The sequence below is a fragment of the Caretta caretta genome, chromosome 2, assembly GCF_965140235.1.
Source record: "Caretta caretta isolate rCarCar2 chromosome 2, rCarCar1.hap1, whole genome shotgun sequence".
In the NCBI taxonomy this organism is placed as follows: domain Eukaryota; kingdom Metazoa; phylum Chordata; order Testudines; family Cheloniidae; genus Caretta; species Caretta caretta.
The window spans coordinates 212,731,385-212,753,667 of NC_134207.1; the positions used below are offsets into that span (position 1 = coordinate 212,731,385).

Here is a 22,283-nt window from a genome sequence, read left to right on the forward strand (position 1 = left end):
ATTATTTATTCATTTATTTATATTATCAGACCACATAGAAGCCCTAGTCATGGACCAGGAATCAAGCGCTGTACAAACGCAGAGCAAAAGAGCTTACACTGCCCACTCTAAGTAGAAGACAAAAGGCAACAGAGGGATACAGACAGACTGACAGGAGAGTACAAGGAAACTGTCAGACAATAATCATGGTTTAAGCACCTAAATGTCAACATCCAGGTTTGAAATTGAGCTAAAAAGATACTGTCTTAACTGAACTACGCTATCTAGGGTATAATTTGAAATACTGACGGAAGTAAAATTGAGATGACGGAAATTCACCATAATTTCATTCCAACATACATTGTTGGTCCTAAAATATTTACCTCCTACCTAGGCTTTGATCACGGGACTAAGTCCACCAGTATTTGGACAAGAAAATGTATACGCAGTTGCATTAAGAAGCCATGTTAGCTCCAGCAATATTTATTGGGGTAACTCTGCATTCAAGAAGAGTTATGGTGTACCTTAAATAGAGGTGTTAAAATACCAAATAAAATGTCAAAGTCTGTCATGTCTGGAACTTTTATAAATTGTTTAGACTGGGAATAATTTGGGTTTTGTACATCATTCTGTTCAGATCATGTAGAAAAGAGAAAAATAAGGTGGGAGAGGAAGAACAATGAAGCATAGTCAGTTTGAAGTTGTTTGATGGAAAAGTATACCCTGGATCATTACCTCCCTAATCAACAATTTCCCTATTCCTCCGTAACTTGCAAGTCCACTAGTTACCTTTCCTCTCTCTGGGTGGTATTCTGAGGCTACACATACTACTCAATAATCATATTAAAAATCACTTCAAAAGGGAATTCCAGTACAGCTTGCCAGATATGTACATACTATGAGTAATTTTAACTTGGACTGTAGCTCCCTAATCACCTCTGTGTTAAAAAAAAAATACTACAGTATACCGACAGCAAACCTTTCCCTTGTGAACAGAAGGTTTTGAGTAATAAAATCTGCCAACTACCTAGCAGAGTATTTAGATTACCACACCTTAGTGACCATCTTTCCCACTCTCTCCTCTTCCACCTTCGCCACAACTCCAGAAAAATAACATCTCTCTTTCAGCTTCTTCCCTCGTTTTCCCACACACCACGCAACCCAGACCTCACCTTCAGCTCTCCAGAGGCTACTTTGGAAGCCAGTTCGATGACACAGCCAACAGCCATGCGTGCAGCGCCGGACGAATGCAGCTCATTCCAAATGGTGTCACTGTCCACCTGAGCAAACAGTCAGTAGAGAAGGAAAAAAAAAAAAAGAAAGAAAGAAAGAAAGAGAGAGAGTATAAGAGAAAACAAATCAGTGAGGGAGGGCTGGCAGGGTGACAGCCAATGTACAATAACATTAGTCTTCCGCCTTGGCCAGCTGAAAAGGCCTTCTGGACATGGCTTTGCTTATACTTTTTCTCTACACTGACTTCTCCAATGGAAACACATTCCTGTCATGCCTCACTGCCATTCCCTGTTTAGATTTCTCATTACAAACAGCATTACATAGGCCGGATCTGGCCTAGTTACAGGCCTGTTAGACACCAGGCCCCAGTAGTAGATACAATATATCTACTACTTAGAGGGCCCTTAGTTATACGTGAAAATGAGTTTTGCAAGTGCCAGGACAAAGAAAGAATTTAAAAGAAATTTTTGACTACAGGCATTAGGAAAGCAAAAGTTTGTGTTATTAAGAAATCAGTAGCACATATTCTTCGCAAGACGACAGCTACCGTTCATATTCCTTAAATAAATGGAAGGAAAATTTTAGATTTACTGAGAACACTCAATAAAGCCATTTAAAAATTAGAACTACTAAAATAATAAATCAGATAAAGAAAAGCATCCTCAGGATAATCCCACATTTTTATAATCCCAATCCTATTTTCTATATGCTACTTTGCTAGGATTTGCCTAGTGGAAAATAGAAATATAATCAAATAGTTTGTTAGATTTCTGAATGCAAACTATACATTTATGATTCATTTGATTCATGATTGAGATAGGAGCAAAATAAGGAAGAAATACAATGTGAAAAATTAATCTCTGCTGCAATTCCACTGAATTTGATGCAGTTATATCAGGGATGAATTCGGACCAGAACGTTTTAGCTACTAACATTCAATTAAAGATTAACAGGATCGCTGACTCTTCAAATTATTTTCTATCATAAGTATTAAATGAGATCCTGCCACCTATTAAAAAAAATAAGGGAATACAGCAGACATGAGACAGCATAGATTAAGAACTTTAGTAAATATGTTTAAAAAGTTACACTTATGAAATTCTTCTGTTTTCAATAACCCATTAAATGTCCTTGCATAAAGTAATGAATGCAAAGCAGAATAAAAACTAATGAATGAAAATGATGAAGGGTTGCATTTACATCGTATGATTTCATACCAAGCAGAAACATTAGTATGAAATATTTGAATCTGGCAAATATGCAGCCTTCTTTGATGCTCTATAGGAAGTACCTTTAAATGGGAAAAATATCACACAAGTCCACTATGAAAATAAAAAAGCTTTAGAAATACCAATTCTAGGTGGCAGATCCTATTTTTTAAAGTTTCCAAATACACTGAGACATGTTTTTAATTTGAACTTCTGTTCTTAATTTCTCAAAAACGAAATCAGGTAATTGAAAATAGATGCAACTGTTACTTGACTCTGGAATTTCTGAGGAATTCTCTAGAAATAGTAGAAATAGAAAGAAGTTTGATCTTCTATACACCTGTCAAATGTGTTCATCATTGATGTTACATTACTATTAAATTTCAAGCTGTCGTAATGATCTCATTTTTCAGTGTATTGCACCTGATTCCTCTTTCTCTTTCACCAGGTTACACTGGTATAACACAACTGACTTCAAGTGGGTCAGTCCACATTCTCATCACTGTGAGAGGAGAATTAGGCCCTTTGAATAGTAAGACTTGCATTTGCTTGTCAAGCTTAGTATAATGAAGATATTTTGTATTTTCATCTGAGGATGTCAAAGTGCTGTACAAACATGAATTAAGCCTCACAACACAAATAAGTAATGATTTATTATGCTTCTCTTACAGATGGGTAATATTATTTTTTAAGAAATTAAGCAGGTTTTCCAAGGATACACAGTACGTCAATAGGTAGATCGCAGAATAAAACCAACAAGCACTAAGTCCCGAAGCTTCAGCCATTAGACAACACTCCTGCGGCGTTTGTCTCTAATGCTTCATATGAAGCAGCTGTCATTAAGATCTATTTTAAGTCAAAAATGGAAAAAAATAGAAGATATTTGTTAAACACAATAGAGTAGGATAAACACAGTATTGTATTCAATTTGAATGCTTATTAAGAGAAGGGCTAAACAGGAGCCCTTTCCTACCATGTGCATGGCTAGCAAATGAAGGTTAAAAAACCAAAGCAGTGGTTGATGAAAATGATTCAACTGCAGTTCAACGTGCCAAGATACAAGCAAGCAGGGAACCTACAGCCTTGGAGGGGCTATGATTCATTTCCAGAGTTGCTTGTTGAGTCAAAAATTGTAACCACAGTTTGTGAATGTATCCGCCCTTCAAAATGGTTGTCTCCTCTATAACATGAGAAAGGGATTGCTAGCAGCTGAGCACTATCCCTGTTGCCCAGACTGTTTATTGTGTTAACTATTTTCTGTGTTCTACTGTGGATAAGGAGAATGAATTGGAACAAGGCCCAATATTTACCACTGGAAATTTCCCTATGAGCTCTTGACCCACGAGAGCCTAATTTTAAAGGGACTTGAGATAATAATGGGAAATTGGAAAACAAAACAGCATGTTTCTCCTGCTGATAATAGCTCATCTTACCTAATTAGCCTCTCACAGTTTGTATGGCAACTTCCAACTTATCCGTATGTATATATATTTCTTCTTACTATATGTTCCATTCTATGCATCCGAAGAAGTGAGCTGTAGCCCTCGAAAGCTTATGCGCTAATAAATTTGTTAGTCTCTAAACTGCCACAAGTACTCCATGTCTCAAGGTATTTTCAAATATGACTAACAGAGAGTATAAGGGAAATTCAGCACTTTAACAGATGAATTGGGGATGGCACATATCATGCATTTGGATCTCCCAAAGCAACAGGTGCACACTTCCAGCTGCGGAACTGTGTGTGCTGCAAGAAGGGTACAAGAAAATTAACACACACACGAAAAAGGGATGATCAACGTGGGGAGATACAGCTTTACATTTTACCCCTTAAAAATTAAATTCTGGAATCCACACTCCTGCAAATCTCTATTGAACTCCATGGGAGATTTCCCTGAGAAACAACTAAAGAAGATCTTGGCACATAAAATTCAACTCCTGAGGTCAGGAATGGAGGAGCTCTATTAGATGATCTAGTTCATCCCTCTGCCAGTGCAGAATTGTTTCTTTCCCTATTATTACTAGTTTTAAATATCTCAGTTGCTTGGGCCTAAGACATTTTCTTAGAGGCAATTTACTCAGTAGTTTATTCAGCAGTATGCTATTGAACTACCACTGTATAAAAAGGCAAACGTGAAAGTTATGTCTGTTAGTTTTCCTAGATTTCACTCTTTAATTGCAATACACTGGGATGTAAAAGAAAGCAGAAGGTAGCCCTATGTATCTTCTTGATTGCGCACGATGGGCCAAATTCAGAGGTGTCATAAATAGGCTGGACACTGCAACAACCTAGTGTCTGAATGTAAATGTATGTGTGTTACTACTGTAAGAAATTGGAGAGGAAGGAGAAAGTTGTAGTAGAAAAAGTAGCCAGAATGTAAGAGGATGGGAAGCTTCTTTTTGCTTTTATGCACCTCTTGTTTATTTTTTCTGTTCCAACCCCACTCTTCTGTGTGTTTTAATGCCACCTACATATACTCACACCAATGTACTGGGATGTAACTTATACCACGATCTAAGTATCTTCTGAATGTATCATAGTCTGAAAGAGGTATTTGAAGAGAAACAATTCTAACTAAATTGAAGGGCAATATTTACAATTATTTCAACTCTACAGATAAATGATTATTTATTAAATAGGTAACAGCTCCTCAGAAAATGTCTCAAATGCAATCCCCTGAAACATTTAAAACTACACAAATGATGTTTAATTTAAATATTTTACTGGGTGTTCCCCAGTGAAATGTGAAGACAACTGCTGTGTTAAAGTCCAGTCAGGTATACAAGACCAATTTTTGTTTGGATTACTTGTATAAGATGAACACAACAGGACAACATATATGAATAAGTGGAGTAGGATTTGAGTCTTTGTGTAGTCCATCATTACTTCCTGCCTACCTCAGGTCCACCTCATGGACAACCTATATACTTAGTGCATAACATTCTTGCTAAAGATGTCATAGTTTCTTTATGGAAAAGTCCTATAGAATTTAATAGAAAGTGATGCCTTTTCCATAGGTGTTTTGGACCATCCTATAGACTTTAATAGAAAATGTTATCCCTGTTAGATATTCCTACAGAATATTTTAAATAAAACCCTATATAAAATTTAGCATTTTATACTAAATTCGATTGGTTTCTAGCACAGGATCCTTTCACTTTAATCCCTATTAATGGTTGTTTATTTTCCCATGAGGAACATATGCTTTGGATGTTTTGAAAATTAACCTAGAGCATTCAGTATCTTGATAGAATAAAATATACATAACATAAAACAAAAAGGGGTTTTAATAGAATTTTGATAGCACCAAAACTTCAGTATTAAAATATAACTATACTCAGTGTTTTGGCATCAATGTTCTTATCATTTATGCAGACCTTCAAAGAATAAGAATAATCTGTGATAATGCTGTGAGCCAGAAAACACAACCCCAGTCTGAAGAGTAAAGTTTTTAAGACCCATATGAATTTACTTCATTCAGAGTTTTCTGAATGAACACTGTACTTTGCAGGCTCTTTCAAGCACATCTATCGTAGCTCAACCATTGGTATGAATAGCAACACTAATACTCTGTAAAGCTGCAAATGATAAAAATTAAACTACTTATTCTTGACATAGATGTGGCGATATTAAAAAGGAAGAGAGAATGACTTAAATGAAAAGCATTTATACTGTCTAAAAGCATCTAATGTTTCAAGTGTTGGATGCACTTGAAATGCTATATCTTATACTACCAAAAGGAACTTGATAGGAATGTATTTCTTATGATCAATTTATATCGGATATCTTGAGGCCTAACAATGAAAACCTTAACATTCCAAAAGCAAGCAAACAAACAAAAGACCTCACAGCAACACATAACAGTCCAGTTTATAGGGTGCTTGTTACAACAGCAAGACTGGGACACTCTGTGTTAGGCTGGATTGGTTAGTAGCTGAAAATAGCTGTTACCACTATAAATTACTGCCAGATGCATTGTGTGGGGAGAGGTGGAGAGGTGAGGGAAGATACATTTGGGTGGGTGGGGGGGACTGTTTATCTTAATGGCTTTTTTAATTACAAAAATCTGAAATACTATATGCCTAATACTGTAAATATACGCTTATCTTTGGTGGCCTGGATCCTATCTGAGGGATGGGGAGAGTGATGAAAAAATTCTAAAAACAGTTAAACATTTTTCTTGCAACTTTTCTGTCTTCTCTCTCTCACCTGTCACATATCCCAGCCCCCACCATTGATCTCTATTCCAAACTCTCTCCCTCCTTAAGAAGGGTCCTTTCAAGATCCTGGCACCAACTCTACCCTGTGGGCATTTGGGATCCAGATTTTCTGTTCATAATATAACAATATAAGTGTGTCATTTCCAATTATCAGAGAGAGACAGGCAGGCAGGCAGAGTGTTCTACAGCTTATCTTCTTCTCTGAAACTAAGCTCAGTCTCAAATTCACATATACCAATAACCGGGAAATAATACAAGACAAAGGCAATGATCAGGGCCATTCTTTAGGTCCCACACTTACAAGCTCTGTAGGTTCTTCTGATTAATCAAACATGTCCGAGTTGGAGGGGCACAACTGCCACTGAATATTATCCTTTAAAAATCAGAGTGCATTCAACTCAAATTTTAAGGTTGGGGGGTTTGTCTCAACTGCAGCGTTAGCTTGAATGATCTACTCTCTAGTTAACAGCTCTTAAGTTAGCCTCACTCTAGTGAGAGCAGTCACACTACAAAAAAACACTCAAGCCGCTCAGAGTGATGGTAGTAGCAGTTCAGAGTAGCTGAGTCCCTAGTGAATTAGTAGGTCCTGCATCAGCAGCTCTTGAGCTTGAACCCACACTCCCTAACAGGCCAGCTAGCCTGAGTTTAAAGTGCCACTTAACTGGAGCTATTAATGTGTATCAGTTAGGAGTCAGTTAGGGGTAACACTTGAGTTACACCTTGAGCTAAAACTGCAGTGAAGGCAAGCTCTAGATCTCAAATGCAAAGGGCTAGAATATCTGCTTGGTACCCTCTGACTCCTAATGCATCTCTCTCACACGCACATATTGAATTAAAATGTATGCAGCTCCCCCAGGAGGATCATATGCTGGTTGGTGGGAACTGTTGGCAAAAGATGACCTTTTAATGGCAGTTACTGTATATTATATGCACAGTATCTTGGGCAAAAGCAAAAACGGGTAATTGTGGTTCAAAAGTAATAGCTCTTCGGAGCGATTTAAAGGGACTTCCCTCTCATCCATTGAACCACTAGGAGTTGTGCTAAAATATTCTCAGATGGAAGTTGTACCAACATATATTTCAGGGGAAATCGGTAACTTAACACATACTCTGGAGAACCCATTACATTGATTTTATGTTATGGTCAGACACGGTAAATATAAAGATGGAATGCAACAGAGTAATATTAACTAGCTAAGTTATTGGCCTTCATGGAATGGACCAACAGAAAACTGTAAGAAATACACTCGAAATCACAGATTTCCCATGTGACCATGTGATCCACAGGAATTTGTATGTTGCTTAGTGAATTTTATGTGCCTTAGCAGGTATAAAAGTTTTCAGAGTCTCACACTCTGCCACTTGTGTCAGAGCAAACATGTTTCCTTCACTGTTTTTTGTTACTGGCATGTAAGTAGTAACTGAATATTTTCCTGAAGCATTACAGCCTCTAAAACGTGTGTGTGGCATTTTGATATGTCTGCCAGCAACGAGCCTGTCATCATTGGAATGAGCTAGTGCCAAAGAGTGTTAATGCACTAGCCTGCAACAGTGTGCTCATGTCCATGCCCAGTGCTACACTCCAGCTGCCATGCTAATAGTTCCCGTCTCCTATCCATATGGAATCACTGGTCACAGTGATCATTCATCACATCCATGATTTCACTAGGAATCAAAAGAGCCTCTGTCTTGCTTCTCTGCTTCTGTTTCATCTCACCATGACTAAAGAAGCTAAGGTGTGTACATCATAACCTAGAAACGATCCTTAATAAATGGCCTGTCATCCATGTCTCTCAATAGTGAACAAAGGAGAGAAAGTATGTGTGCCTGGCCTGGTGTTTCCTTCATAAATTTCGTTTATCTGAAGCGTGTGAGTAGGATACTTTAGAAAGAATATATTCCAACACTGGCATACTGAGCTTCTTATAATATTATAATTACTTATAAAACTGCAGCAGTTTACTAAGATTTTGCTTTGATAATGGTTTTCCTGATATACGAGTACTCAGAATAGCAGCTATTCAGGAATGTATTTGTACTTCCAGTGTGATTTATAAGGAAATAATAAATATGCAACCTTTAGAATCTGAGCTAGATAAATACCTCAAAATATTTTCACAGTTACTTAAAAAAACCACGCCAACAACCTGAATTCACTTGGGCTGTGTTCACTCCCCATTTGTGTTTGCTCCCTGATAATATTCTAATAAATGAGTCTACTGGCTGGAAAGTCCACGGAAACAGCAAATTTTAAGAAGATTTTGGAAAATGTTTGCAGTGTTGCAATAGGTGTGTCGGTCCCAGGATATGAGAGAGACAAGGTGGGTGAGGTAAAATCTTTTATTGGACCAACCTCTGTTTGTGAAAGAGACAAGCTTTTGAGCTTACACAGAGCTCTTCTTCAGGTATTATTGGAGACTATAGCCAGAGAGTGAATTTTGAATTTAGAAAGGCAACTATTTGCACAAGAAATGTTACTATAATGGTATGTCTACACTGCAGGCAGAGGTGTGACCACAGCACTTCTAGAGGTACCTGAGCTAGCTTTGATCTAACCAGCTTGAATAACAATAGCACAACAACAACCATTGCAGCATCGCCCAGAACTCTAGGTATGTATTCAAGTGCCTAGTCCATGCTGCCACCTGTTCTGTCTTGGTTTCACTGCTGTTATTATTTGAGCTAGCTAGGTCAAAACAAGTTCGCAAAGTCACGCCTCTGATTGCAGTAGAGACATACCATAAGAGTACGCCATATATATACTTGGAGCTAAGCCACTCCAAACAAGGAACAGAAAAATGCCATGTTACCTATGCGTTCCCTAATCAAGACTTCTAAAGTTTGGAATAATAAATACAAGTAATTAGCTACTCATGAATGATCTACAGTCCAAAATTTATTTAGAGAAAATATTCCTGCTGAAGAAAAAAAAAGAATGTCAAGGGCCCTATTTTGCCCTGTTGCATTGGTGATTGGGCTTAAAGTTTCATTGTGAATTCAATTTCTGAGCCATAAATGCCTGAAGAAGCAAGTTTGTAACAGCAGTGCTGATAGATTTTTAAAAGTGAATTGGAAAACATTTCATTTTTTTAATTTTAAATGATCTTCTTTGGCTTTCAAATCACTAACAAAACTGTATCGATATAAGTGCAAGAAAAGTATTAAAATAATGTTATCTTTAAAAGAAGTAGTTGAACTTAATAACCCACCTTAAATTTTTGGAAAGATTCAAGTTCAGGGTTCTGTGTGTCTCTTGCAGCCGCTGAAGATATTACAAACACCTCACAAAAACACAAAGTCTTGAACCCAAATTTGGATGGATATAATAGTGGTGGTAGGATCATTTCTTTTGGGGAAAGGATGGATTAGAATTTATTTTTAGAAAAAGATCATAAATAATACAGCTTGGCACAGATTCAAGTCTCAGATATGTGGCACATATCACCAGATGCTGGTAAAAAAGTTACTGCAGACCTCGCCCTAAGTATTCTATTAATTTAACTCTACATTTGCTTCAGTTTTCAATGTATTTGTGTGCAAAAATCCATACGCAATTGCCTCCCTGTATTTGATGATGCAGTTCCTATGAGTTCATGTGCAAATTGAGCCATTTGTGCATGCAATCACAGTAACTGCAGATATTTACATGTAGAACTCAGGCCCCCTCTTTGAAAAGTTTGACCTCTTACTACAGAGTTCATTTTTCGGATGCATCATGTTTCAGCCCTCTTCTTGGACATAGATGATATTCTTTCTGTTAGGAGTCACTATGGAGCTATTATGGAGCCTTGGTATTTACTATGATAAAAATTACAGGAAAAATACAAAGAAGTTCTTGTGCCAATTCTGGAGGCTGAATTCCATCACTGAAGCATGTCACAGTGGAATTTCAAAGTACAAATGCAGAAAGTTAAGTAGTTTCTATCAAAATCTCATGTGTGTGCGCATGTGTAAGCTTGTTTGGGGGCTATGAACATATGTATGTATGTTTGTAAACCGTATATAATGTAATATAAAATTATTTATAATTAACTTACGTGTATAATGTTCAATACCACCCTTATAAATAAAGAGGGATTCTCTGTTTTACATAATACTACTCTATACTTTGCAAGCTTTGGGATACTTGATATTTTTGTGGAAGCCACAAAATGAAATAAAATCCTCAAGGCATTGAATTTATGACACTTTATCAGCTTCACATTCATTCTCTGCGTTCCACATGATGTTTGGTGCTTTATAATTTGGGTTGTCTTAGTACCTGTGAAATAGTGAATGCAATTAAGAAAGAGCTTCATTATTAAAAATGAGGCAAAATAGATCTAAAGGGACAGATTCTTTGCTTTACCAAGATTCCACCAGGCAGAAAAGTTGCATTGCAAAGGGTTACATCTCTTCAGTTTTCTGTCCAGTCCCCAATCAGAGGCCTGTACAAGACTGAACAAATTGAAGCTCTTCTAACTTTTACCCATTGGCAACAAAGCCAAGGGACTGTCTGCTAGTTAAACAACACAGGACAGCTCTCACTGCCCCCAGCATGACTCTGTGCTGGGGCTTGTGGGGGAGGGGGATGGGTCTATGTCCACAGGTTTGTCAAATGGCTGCTTCAGGACATGAAAAATATCAACATTATCACAATTACATAATGTGCCTTCCAGATTCCTTCTTTGCGCCTCTACCCAAATGAGGTCTTATGTGTACACAGTTTTGTTCTCTTATTTTCTTTTTCACATACATTTCATGCTTGAGAAAGATGCTACCCTGATAGCCCTGAAGAGTGTAGTCCTCTGTGTGGACTGCTTGAATTTGCACAAGTCCAGCCCTGTCCTGCAAATAATTACTCATATGACTCGTCCTCATTAACAGAAATAATACCATTGCCCTAATAAAGCAAACTCACGTGAGTAAGGACCACTTACATGACCCAGGATTTTCAGAATTGTGCAGCTACCAATCCAAAAGATACACTAATAAACCACTATCAAGAAGTAAAGCTGTATCACTGAGAGATACGATAATACCAATCAGACCACGACATTAATTAAAACCAGAGAAAAAAAGAACAATACATAAATAAATAAATTATTCACCGACTTGATTCAGTATTTTAAAAGATAGTAACTTTAGGGGGAAAAGCTGCATGCATTTTTAAAAATATATTTATATAAACACACACATCTACACTTTCTTCTTCTGGGTAGTCAGATGGTAAAATTCTCTATTGGTGTAAATGAGCAGGACTCCACTGCAGTCAGTGAAACTGCACCCATTTACACCAGCAGATACTTTTACCTATGGTTCGTATATATGAAAGCAAAGTTACAAGGAATTCACCGTGCATATACGGAATAGTCCCAAACCCATTGTGCACAGCAGAGAGTGGCTAAACTGATCAAACTACATCAATATTTATTACATGGACTACTGTTCAGTTAGTCCTCTCAACATTGATGCTGTGTAAGTCTGATTTCATGCAGAGTATTGTTTTGACTCTTCCACAGCTCCTCCTCTTCCAATTTAAAGATCTGACTTTGCACATCGCAGGGTGGTGGTGGTTGTTTTTTCTTGGTATTGGATGACTGCCCTATTTCATGATAAAAGTGGAATTCTCTTCTGTCTGCAGGGCAGTCCCCAGGGATCAAAGTATGAAACCCAAACTTAAATAAAATCATATCCTGTTTGCAAACATCATATTCCCTTTGCTATTCACTAATCTGGACCCATAAACCCTAGCACAGCTTGAGAGCCCATTCCTCATCTAAACAAATGCCATAAGCCTCTTTATACTTTTACAACCATGTCAGAAAATAATATTGACTGCCAATAGTGATGTGATCGGAGTTGCCTCCTCTGAGCCATAAAAGAAGTGGTCTGTTATCAATTTCTCTAAATGTATCAAGGGAACTATGGGTTGATTCAGTTCCAAGTTATAAATGACAACTCAAAAGCCACAGAAGCTTTTGAAGCTGGGAGCCGATGATGACATTATCATAAAAGCCTGCTCTTCCTTACTTTTGTGGGTTTTTTGCCTATCAACTGGACAAAAAATATAGCTGAGAAATGATTTCAAGATTTCTTCACACAGCAGCAAGTCAGATGGGCAGGAAAACAATCACTATTTTCAGTGACATACTGGGGGGGAGATAAATTTGCCCACATTAAAATTAGTTTCTGCTTCCCATAATTATCAACTTCATAACACAGTTCATAGGGAGGTGTTGTAATAAATCAATCGCATCTCAGGTGGCATCATGTAATGATCAATCAGATCTCAGATGGTGATTAAAAAACTGTGGAACCCTTTGATAATTATCAGAGCCACAAGATAATTTGCATTTAGAATCCTCTTTTGGCCATCTCACCAACACTTTATTCATTTTTCCTGGGATACTCCTAACATCCGAAACCTCTGATCAACTTCAGGGAGTCATCATTTATTATTAAAACCACTGGCCTTAATACAGTCTTTTTCTTTCTCCAACATGTGCAATTTCTCCCCAAAATTACAACAGCATGAGGTATGGAATTGATAATAGTCCAGGAATAGTATAAAGTCCAAAAACGTGCATCTCTGAAAAAAGAAAATTAGGAATATTACTGGAAAGGGGAGATTCCCAGCCATTCAACAGTTTCAAACTGCTAGTTCTGGAAGGGCCCTGGATATAAAACCTTAAAAATTGAAATATTTGTGTGAAAGAACCTATTTCAGGCAAAGTTTAAGAGGTTAGAATTAGTCATCATTTCTCTCTCCCTGTGAGACCTGTACAGTTCAGCTCGTAGTATAAGGCAGCCTGACTTTATAGGAAGAGGAATAGATTTATTTCTAATACAGTTTCTTGTAAAACTCTATAAATATTTTTAAAATATTTTTTCTGAAAAATATTTGGCACATACAGAGTCCAATTCACCAGTGACCTGTACTTTTTATGATCATTTTCACTACAGGAAAGTGAGGGCAAAGTGGATATAAAATGCTTACAAAAGGTAGCATTTTACACCTATTTTGCTTCTGTACAAAAGGTGCAGGGCAAAGCTGAATCACAGAAAATATGGGCTTCAGTATTTATTCTGGCCTCCATTTTGATTATAAGATCTTTGGGACAGGGCCTGTCTCTTGCTATGTCTATACATGGTACCTGGCACAAAGGGTCCCTGATCTTGGTTAGGACCTCTAGGTGTTGTAATAATACACATAAGAATTTGACAGGATAATGTGTCATGAAGGTTGTACTGGCCCTCATTTGGGATCATTTGTAAGTAATCCAGGCCATCCCAAACTACTACTTCTAGCCTTAGCCCTATCTATATGCATCAGCTCTTTGAGTCACTCTTCGCCATTCCAGTCTGTCTTGAAGCAGTTCCTTGGAAAGTCTGCAGCTAATCATATCCTTTTGTATGACATCCATCCATCTAGGTTTGAGTCTTCCACCCCTTCTCTTACCCTCCACTTCTAAATTTAACACCCTGTTTCCTACATATTTTTCCAATCTTCTTTTCACACGCCCAAACCATCTGAACCTGGATTCTCTCAACTTTTCTACCATCTTCACATCACCTCTAATCCATTAACTCCATGGTCCATCCTTGCAACTCCAAGCCTCCATCCTAACATCTTCATTTCTACTGCATTCAAGATCTGCTCCTGTCTCTTCCTCAGTGCCCAGCATTCAGAGCCATACAAAAGTGAAGGCCTAATTACCATCTTGACAGGTTTCAGAGTAGCAGCCGTGTTAGTCTGTATTTGCAAAAAGAAAAGGAGTACTTGTGGCACCTTAGAGACTAACAAATTTATCTGAGCATAAGCTTTCGTGAGCTACAGCTCACTTCATCGGATGCATTCAGTGGAAAATACAGTGGGGAGATTTATATACATAGAGAACACGAAACAATGGGTGTTACCATAAACACTGTAACGAAAGTGATCACTCTTGTTACAAGGTTCTCGTTACAGTGTGTATGGTAACACCCATTGTTTCATGTTCTCTATGTATATAAATCTCCCCAATGTATTTTCCACTGAATGCATCTGATGAAGTGAGCTGTAGCTCACGAAAGCTTATGCTCAAGTAAATTTGTTAGTCTCTAAGGTACCACAAGTACTCCTTTTCTTTTTGTAATTACCATCTTGTAGATCTTAATTTGCAATGAGATAATTCTCCTGTTGCAGTTCATTCCACTCAATTCTCTCCATTTAGTCCATGTCTTTCCTGTTCTGCTTATTAATTCATCTCTGAGTTCATCATTATCCCATACAATCAAACCTAAAGACTTAAACGTCTGTTTGTAGTAGTAGCTGACCCCTCAAACTTATGGTATTCTTTGTCTTCCTGAAAGGTATCATCGAATCTACAGACCATATAGTCTCTTTCAATGCTGCTAATTTTCATGCCATTTCTTTCAGGTACACACCTACATCTCACTAAGCTTTCTTCCACTTCCTTTTTGCTGTCCCACATAGCACAGCATCATCTGGAAAGAGCATGTGCCAGGGTGCCACTCTCTGGATGTTTTCTGCTAGTGCATCGTGAAAAAAAGGGGCTAAGGACTGAGCATTGATATATTCCAATTCTTACTAGAAACTGTTTAGTTTCTCCACATGGCCTTCTAACAGTGGTAACAGCACCCTAGTACATGTCCTGGATAAGTCTGGTATAGGCTATGTCCACATTTACGACAGCATGTAGTGTACAGGCAGTACACGTGTAGTTACCTGCCATACTGAAAGGCAGGCTGCATCAACACTTGCTACTGTGGTGTGTAGCTACATGTCACAATGAACTACTCTGGCAGCGGGAGACAGCTGGGTTAGGTTCTGCAGTGGGGAAGCAGTGAGGAAAGGTTCTGGCAGTGGGGAGCCTTTCCCTGCTGTCTCCCCCAGCCAGAACCTTTCCTCACTGCTGGAGCCTCTCCCTGCTTCCTCCCCCCACCAGTGCCTTTCCCCACTGCCAGAGCATTTCACTGTGGTGGGGAAAGACTCCAGCAGCCAGGAGGCAGTGGGACATTACACTGGTGAAAATAGCTGTGCAGACACAAAAGACTGCTTCCGTGTGTAAAGAGCCTATGTAGGGTATATACCCTGGGCATTCAGTTGTGTAGGGCACTTTATTCTCCTTGCTTCACCTAAGCATGCCATGCTATTTATACCATGCTAGCTGGGTGTTCAGTGTTTGTACTCTACATGATGCCATAAATTTAGACATACTTACAGTCTTCCAATATCTGTTCCAGTCTCATAAGCCACCAGATTACTTCTCTCTGAATGTGGTCATAAGCCTTCTCAAGATTGATAAATACCACATACAGCGTTTTCCTCTTTTCTCTATATTTTTCCACAAGCAATCTCAATGCAAAGATAGCATCCTATGTTGAGTTGCCTAGCCTGGATCCAAACTAATTGTTACTGACCTTTACTTCTGTTTGTAGTATCTTATCAATAACTTTTTCCAGATCTTCATCATGTGGCTCATGAGTTTAATGCCAACGTGGTTACCAAAGTCTTGTACGTCTCCTTTTCTCTTTAATACTGGTACTAATGTGCTCTTTCTCCAGGCATCAGGCATTGTCTCAATCCTCATGATACAATTAAACAGTTATGTCAATATGTTCATGTCTGTTGCTCCAGGTACTTCCATACTCTGCTGGTATGCCACCAGGGCTGAGATTTTTCTTATTTTTCGTGTGGCTCAATGCTTTTATAACTTTTCCTTTTAGGTCTGGTGCTACCAGACCTTGGTTTGGTTTTATTATAGGGCATGGTCCTATTGGTTTCTCTCCATTCATTAGCTTTTTAAAGTAATTTCTCCACTGTTCCTTAACCTGGTTCTCCTTGATTAATTATAGCCACTTTCATCTTTAATTACTTTGATCTCACTACTGTCTTTAATTCACTTATCACAGGTCTTTGCCAATGAATATATTTATTTCTCACCTTCCTTCATTTCAAAATGGGCATTTAAAATGGGCTTCCATGGCTTTAGCCTTAGCAGCTGCTATCTCTTTCTTTGCCTTTTTTTTTTTTTTTGGTTGTTTTTGGCTTTTTTATACTTCTGAAAATCCTGCTGTTGGAGCATTGCTTGCCAAAGTTTAAAACACTTTTTCTTCTCCTTCTCAGCCTCTCAAACTTTCTCATTCTGCCACCAGATCTTACTGGGGACAAAGGTTCTTGCTTCTGTTCACCAAGCGGGCTCTGTGCACTTTCTTGAATTTTGCTTGCTACATGAATCTATCTTTGATTCGTATTTTCTCTTAAGCCTTCTAAAGAGATCTCCTCTAACACTTTCATTTTAAACTTCCTGCTAACTTTTTAAGCTTACACCACTTGGTTTTCTGTAGTGCTTCGGACTGTTTTCTTCTAATGTACTAGATGTATCCATAGTCAAGACCCAGCATTCTATGTTGAGTTGCAGTGCTTTTCCCTAGGATGACCTTGGTTCACCAAATCATCATCTATTCCCTATATTTTAATGCAAGAGGAGTTGATAAACTTGGTAAGTATCAAGACAACTTGACAATTTTCTATAAGTCACTAACTATAATAACCCACTCATAGACTTAATAAGCAAAGCAGCACAAAAGCAATTTCTTTCGAACCAGCACCAAAACAATATTTAACTTAATAAAGCTGGCCACTATGGCCCCAAGCCTACCAAAAATGATGCACCTACTTAATTTTAAGCATGTGCACAATTCTTTGCAAAATCAGGGCTTAAATTCCAAAAATACTACAAGGGGAGGTCAAAGTAAAAATGTGCATCTTATCATTCTCTCCCCTGTGCAAGGAACTAGGCTTAAAAAGAGGTTAGCCATATTATTATAGTAGCATAGAAAGGAAAATCACATAAACCTTGCTAAGCACCCTGTGCACACTCAAATAATAAATAAAATAATAATAATAATAATAACAGAAAGAAAGGGGAAAAGCTACCTTCTTCGAATAACACCACTGTTTATAATATACTTTGAATGAGTGAACTTTCTCTGAGCTAGACTCTCAGCTGGTGTCAATGGACTTCAATGGAGCTACTGCAATTGACGCCAGCTGACAATCTGGCACCAGATATTTCCATTTGCAAGTCATTTCTGATTATTTATCAACGCCCCAAACACAGAACAGAGAACTTCACACAGGCTCAGAAGATCTTCTTAAAGAAGGGGAGTCTTTCATATATTCTTTCCCACTATATTCTCTGCTACAGAATACAGACTTGAATTTCATTTTCATACAAGTAAGCAAAAGAAAATAAAGATCTGCTCACCAGCAAATGAGAAAACTACATTCGAAGTCATCCATCCCATCACATAAAACATTCAGACAAGCTGTATGCTGGGTTTACTGCATTATGCAGTACAACCCCCCCCCCTTATCCCAAAAGCTATCAAATAACAATGACCCTTCACTACTTCCACCCTCATAATAGAAAGAGCTCATTTTAACTAAGAGACAACTAATTCAGCCAAAAAAAGGTCTCCTCAACTGAGCATTTACTCTGGAAAAGGTCATAACCTCCCCTCTCCCTCTCTACAAAGAGTTCCTAACCAAACACGAAAATAAAATAAAAAGAGGCAAACTAACTAGCGGTACGCTAAATAGAGGGTGTAATACAACAATATATATTTCTGTTTATATGATTCTGAATCAGAAATGAGTCAAATGAGTTTGACAAAGTGCAGGTTCCTCTAAACATCTGAAAGAACAAAGGTTGGCTGAGTATTTCCTGACCTGTGTTAGTGCAGAACAGCACACATGCCTCCCATTTCTAGAAGCACTGCAAAGCCCCTTTCTCTCTCTCTTCACTGATTTTTCTCATTGCACACATTGGTCAATATCTTGATGACCTATTTCTCAGAAGTAAGATTTTCCAAAATTGTACCCTCCAAAATAATGTGAGCACATGGCAACCTACTTTCCCATGCTCTCGAGCAATCAGGCACCTCTTATTAACTACTTTTTGCTCATAAATGCAGATAACATCTCCTGAAGTTATTCCTCATTTCTTGCTCAGTCCTTTCTCAAACAAAATTCCCAATAACTTCAATGACAGTTTTGCCTCAGTAGGACCTGATTTGGACACACACACACACACACACACAACCTGAATATATATAGCATGTCATTACCATTAGTCGCTAGTCTTACAACACTGGACCCAATCCTCAGCTTATATAGCCACATTGATTTACATCCTCTGAGAGTCTGTTCCTTAATTCCTAGGAGTGAAATCTTTAGAAATTACCAAATAATAACAACAATTATAAAGTGAAATTGATTGTTTGTTAAAGCCTGGTAGCCTGGATATGCTTTTTGTCAGGTTCAAGCTTCACGATAACATCTCGTAATAAGAAAAACTCACAGCAAAGATTACAGTGGAATGGAAATTATCCTATGTGGGGGACAAAAGCATATACAATGTGTTGGCAAGCTTCAGTAGAGAAAAAGCAAACTTGTAGTATTTCAATGGAAGTTGGCCTCTAGCTCCAATTGCACTCTAGAGACTGTGGTTTCACTCCTGAAGACAAAAACAGTGAAAGGGAGCTAGAACAAATGTGCAACTCTCAGCCAGCATATCAGTGGCCAATAATCTAAGCATTGCACCTTAATTTTATTGACAGTGATCGTTTACAGTTCCATTTAGACCACAGAACATAGGGTAGCTAAAGAAAGCACCAGTGAAGAAAATTGTAGATGGAAAATTGTTTCTAACTGTTAACGACCTTCAACAGCAAATAACAGGAGAATGGTAACAAATGTTGATAGAGCTCTCTTCTGTGGGGGATTTTTTTTTTTTAATTTTGATTCTTTTCCTAATATTGGAACAGTTTCTCCTAGAAATCTGGACCCATTGGCTCAAAATGTAGCAGAATAAATAGTTTCCATAATTTGGTATTAAAAAGGTTGGTCAAAAATTCTATTTAATATTTTATTAACAAAAATTATGCCCTGACAGTTAGTAAACAATGCCCATTATGCAAAGTGCTATTTGTGTGTACTTTATTTTTTTCCTTTCAGTGGAACATAGTGCTGGATTAACTATTCAGGACTCTTTATCAGGCTTTCGCTATAGCTAAGAACATTTCACTACAATACAGCCCCTCTAATTATCACATTACTTTTCTCAAAAACCAACGCACTAAAGAAAATATGTCCAGTGACAGACAAGTAACATACCTCCTATCAGGACAAAAATATTGCCCTGTGATACTGCAATCTCAGATTATGAATATACACAGTATCTAGAAAAAAATCAGTATGGCAGTATGACAAAAGCTTCATTTTTATTTTCTGTCATTGTATATTAGCTCCTCAAGTGTAGGACCCACTGAACATGAGTCTGAAGATGACCAATAACTTTAAAAATCTATTTATGCTGTACAGATTACATTGGAACAGCCTCTACTTACCCCAAGTCCCCCACAAGGCAACAAGGAAAAGATTTTTTGAGACACGCTGCCTATATGTTAAAGAGAAAAGACAACAATAAACATAAAACTGAAAAATAATCTTCATTAATTCAATCCTAATTTATTAATCTCTCTCAATAACTAGTCAACTAAAATACAGTTTGCAGTGTTGCTGTAGCCATGCTGGTCCCAGGTTATGAGAGAGACAAGATGGGGGAGGTAATATCTTTTATTGGACCAACTTCCGTTGGTGAAAGAGACAAGCTTCCAAGCTCCTCAGAGCTCTTTTTCAGGTCTTCCTGCAGAAGAAATCTGTGGCGCTCGAAAGTTGTCTTCTTCACCCACAGAAGTCAAACAAAAATACTATAACTTTAGAGTAACACTGTGATTTGTACTAAAAAGATCAGAATCAGTCTTTGGATTTTGGGGTTAAATTTTGAAACACTAATAAAGCTGTTAAACTGGTTAGGCTGGGATTTCCAAAGGAATGGGGGTTAGACATGAAACCTCACTGAAAATCAATGTGAATGCCGGTACTTTTAATGGTCCAGACAATTACAGTATGAGCTCATTTAAAGGGTAATTATATCAGTATTTTAATAGCTTATAATTAACATAAATAACTGTATACTTCAGCAGTACTATATGAATTGATAGCATTACTATACCAAATGAAACTTAGACAAAGAACATACAGATAACACAGTCTAATGTATTACTTTCCTTAATTTACACAATATGATGACTCACTGGATCCTGCAGTTGTTACTTAGTTTTAAGTCAGTCCTATATTCAGTTTTTATTACCTTTGAACTTAGTTTCAGAGTAGCAGCCATGTTAGTCTGTATTCGCAAAAAGAAAAGGAGTACTTGTGGTACCTTAGAGACTAACCAATTTATTTGAGCATAAGCTTTCGTGAGATGAAGTGAGCTGTAGCTCACGAAAGCTTATGCTCAAATAAATGTGTTAGTCTCTAAGGTGCCACAAGTACTCCTTTTCTTTTTTTGAACTTAGTGTTTGCCTTATTGAGGACTATGTTAAAACTAGGTAAGAATTTTAGAATTTGACCCATTCACTGTTGGAGTATGTAATTTGGTTCTAGGAAAATCTTTCCAGGGCAGTTGTGGAAGAGAACATAGATTTCCCCCACTGTACCACTGAATTAGTTTTGTAACTTCAACACAGAGGGAATGCTAGATGGTGGATCAATTCAAGCTGCCTAGGAAGTAGCAATCCATTGCTGAGGAAGAGGCAAAGGCTAGAGTTACTTGTGTTTAACCAGTATAAATGAAGTGTATAAAGAAGATTATAAACTATAGTCTTTCAGCACTGAGAGACCAGATTGGAAAGTTGGAAGAAAGTGCCTTAGTCTGATAGTAAAATCCAAGACACACTGAATTTGCAGCTATTTCTAATCAGCAGAACAGGGCATATTGATCAATTAACATAGGGTGAAAATCATACAGGTAAAGAGGGACTAAACAAAGCCATCTGCACCAATTTAGAGCTCCCATGTGACTATGCAAGGGGATTGCACATGCAGTAGCTGTACAGAATATTCTCTTACAGTATGCCATAGAGGGATGATTACCCCAGATATACCAGGGTAGGTAGATGCTCTGGGGCATGCAAGAAAGGGGATATGGAAGGGGGTCATCAGGTCACTTGCAATGCAGATCCAGTGGCTGAGGTGGATGGCACTTTTTCACATTTTTCTGAGGAGATGATGGAAAAGTCTGGGAAAGGGCACTAAAAAATACATAATTAAAAATAACAGGTTTGAGGTGCTGTCAAAGTATTAATGGTCTCAAGTTGCAGTGGGGGAGGTTTAGATTGGATATTAGGAAAAACTTTTTCACTATGAGGGTGCTGAAACACTGGAATGCATTACCTAGGGAGGTGGTAGAATCTCCTTCCTTAGAGGTTTTTAAGGTCAGGCTTGACAAAGCCCTGGCTGGGATGATTTAACTGGGAATTGGTCCTGCTTCGAGCAGGGGGTTGGACTAGATGACCTTCTGGGGTCCCTTCCAACCCTGATATTCTATGATTCTATGATTCTATTAGGAGGGGGTGACTAAAGTTTCATGAGAGATAAAGGATGACATTTTGAAAACATTGTATAACTAGAATTTTTTTCAAGAAATCCAGTGGCTAACTGATGGAACGTGAGAGAGGAAAGATGAATTCCCAGATATCTTAATCCTAGATGCATATAGGAATTGTCACGAAAAGAGAGCAGATGGTGAA

At 37.9% G+C, this 22,283-nt stretch overlaps 1 protein-coding gene across 19 annotated transcripts in view; it reads right to left on the reverse strand.

Annotated features, from left to right (window-relative positions):
* Positions 1 to 22,283, reverse strand: part of HDAC9 (histone deacetylase 9) — a 704,322-nt gene that overhangs the window by 140,561 nt on the left and 541,478 nt on the right. For 18 of the 19 annotated variants that reach the window (XM_048838336.2, XM_048838333.2, XM_075125815.1 and 15 more), the window contains 2 exons: positions 20,037 to 20,086; positions 1,152 to 1,259 (listed from right to left, as the gene is read on the reverse strand). In XM_048838336.2, the coding sequence (XP_048694293.1) occupies positions 1,152 to 1,259; positions 20,037 to 20,086 (158 nt within the window). The remainder of the gene's footprint in view (positions 1 to 1,151; positions 1,260 to 20,036; positions 20,087 to 22,283) is intronic. The other variant, XM_075125814.1, reaches the window with a different exon arrangement.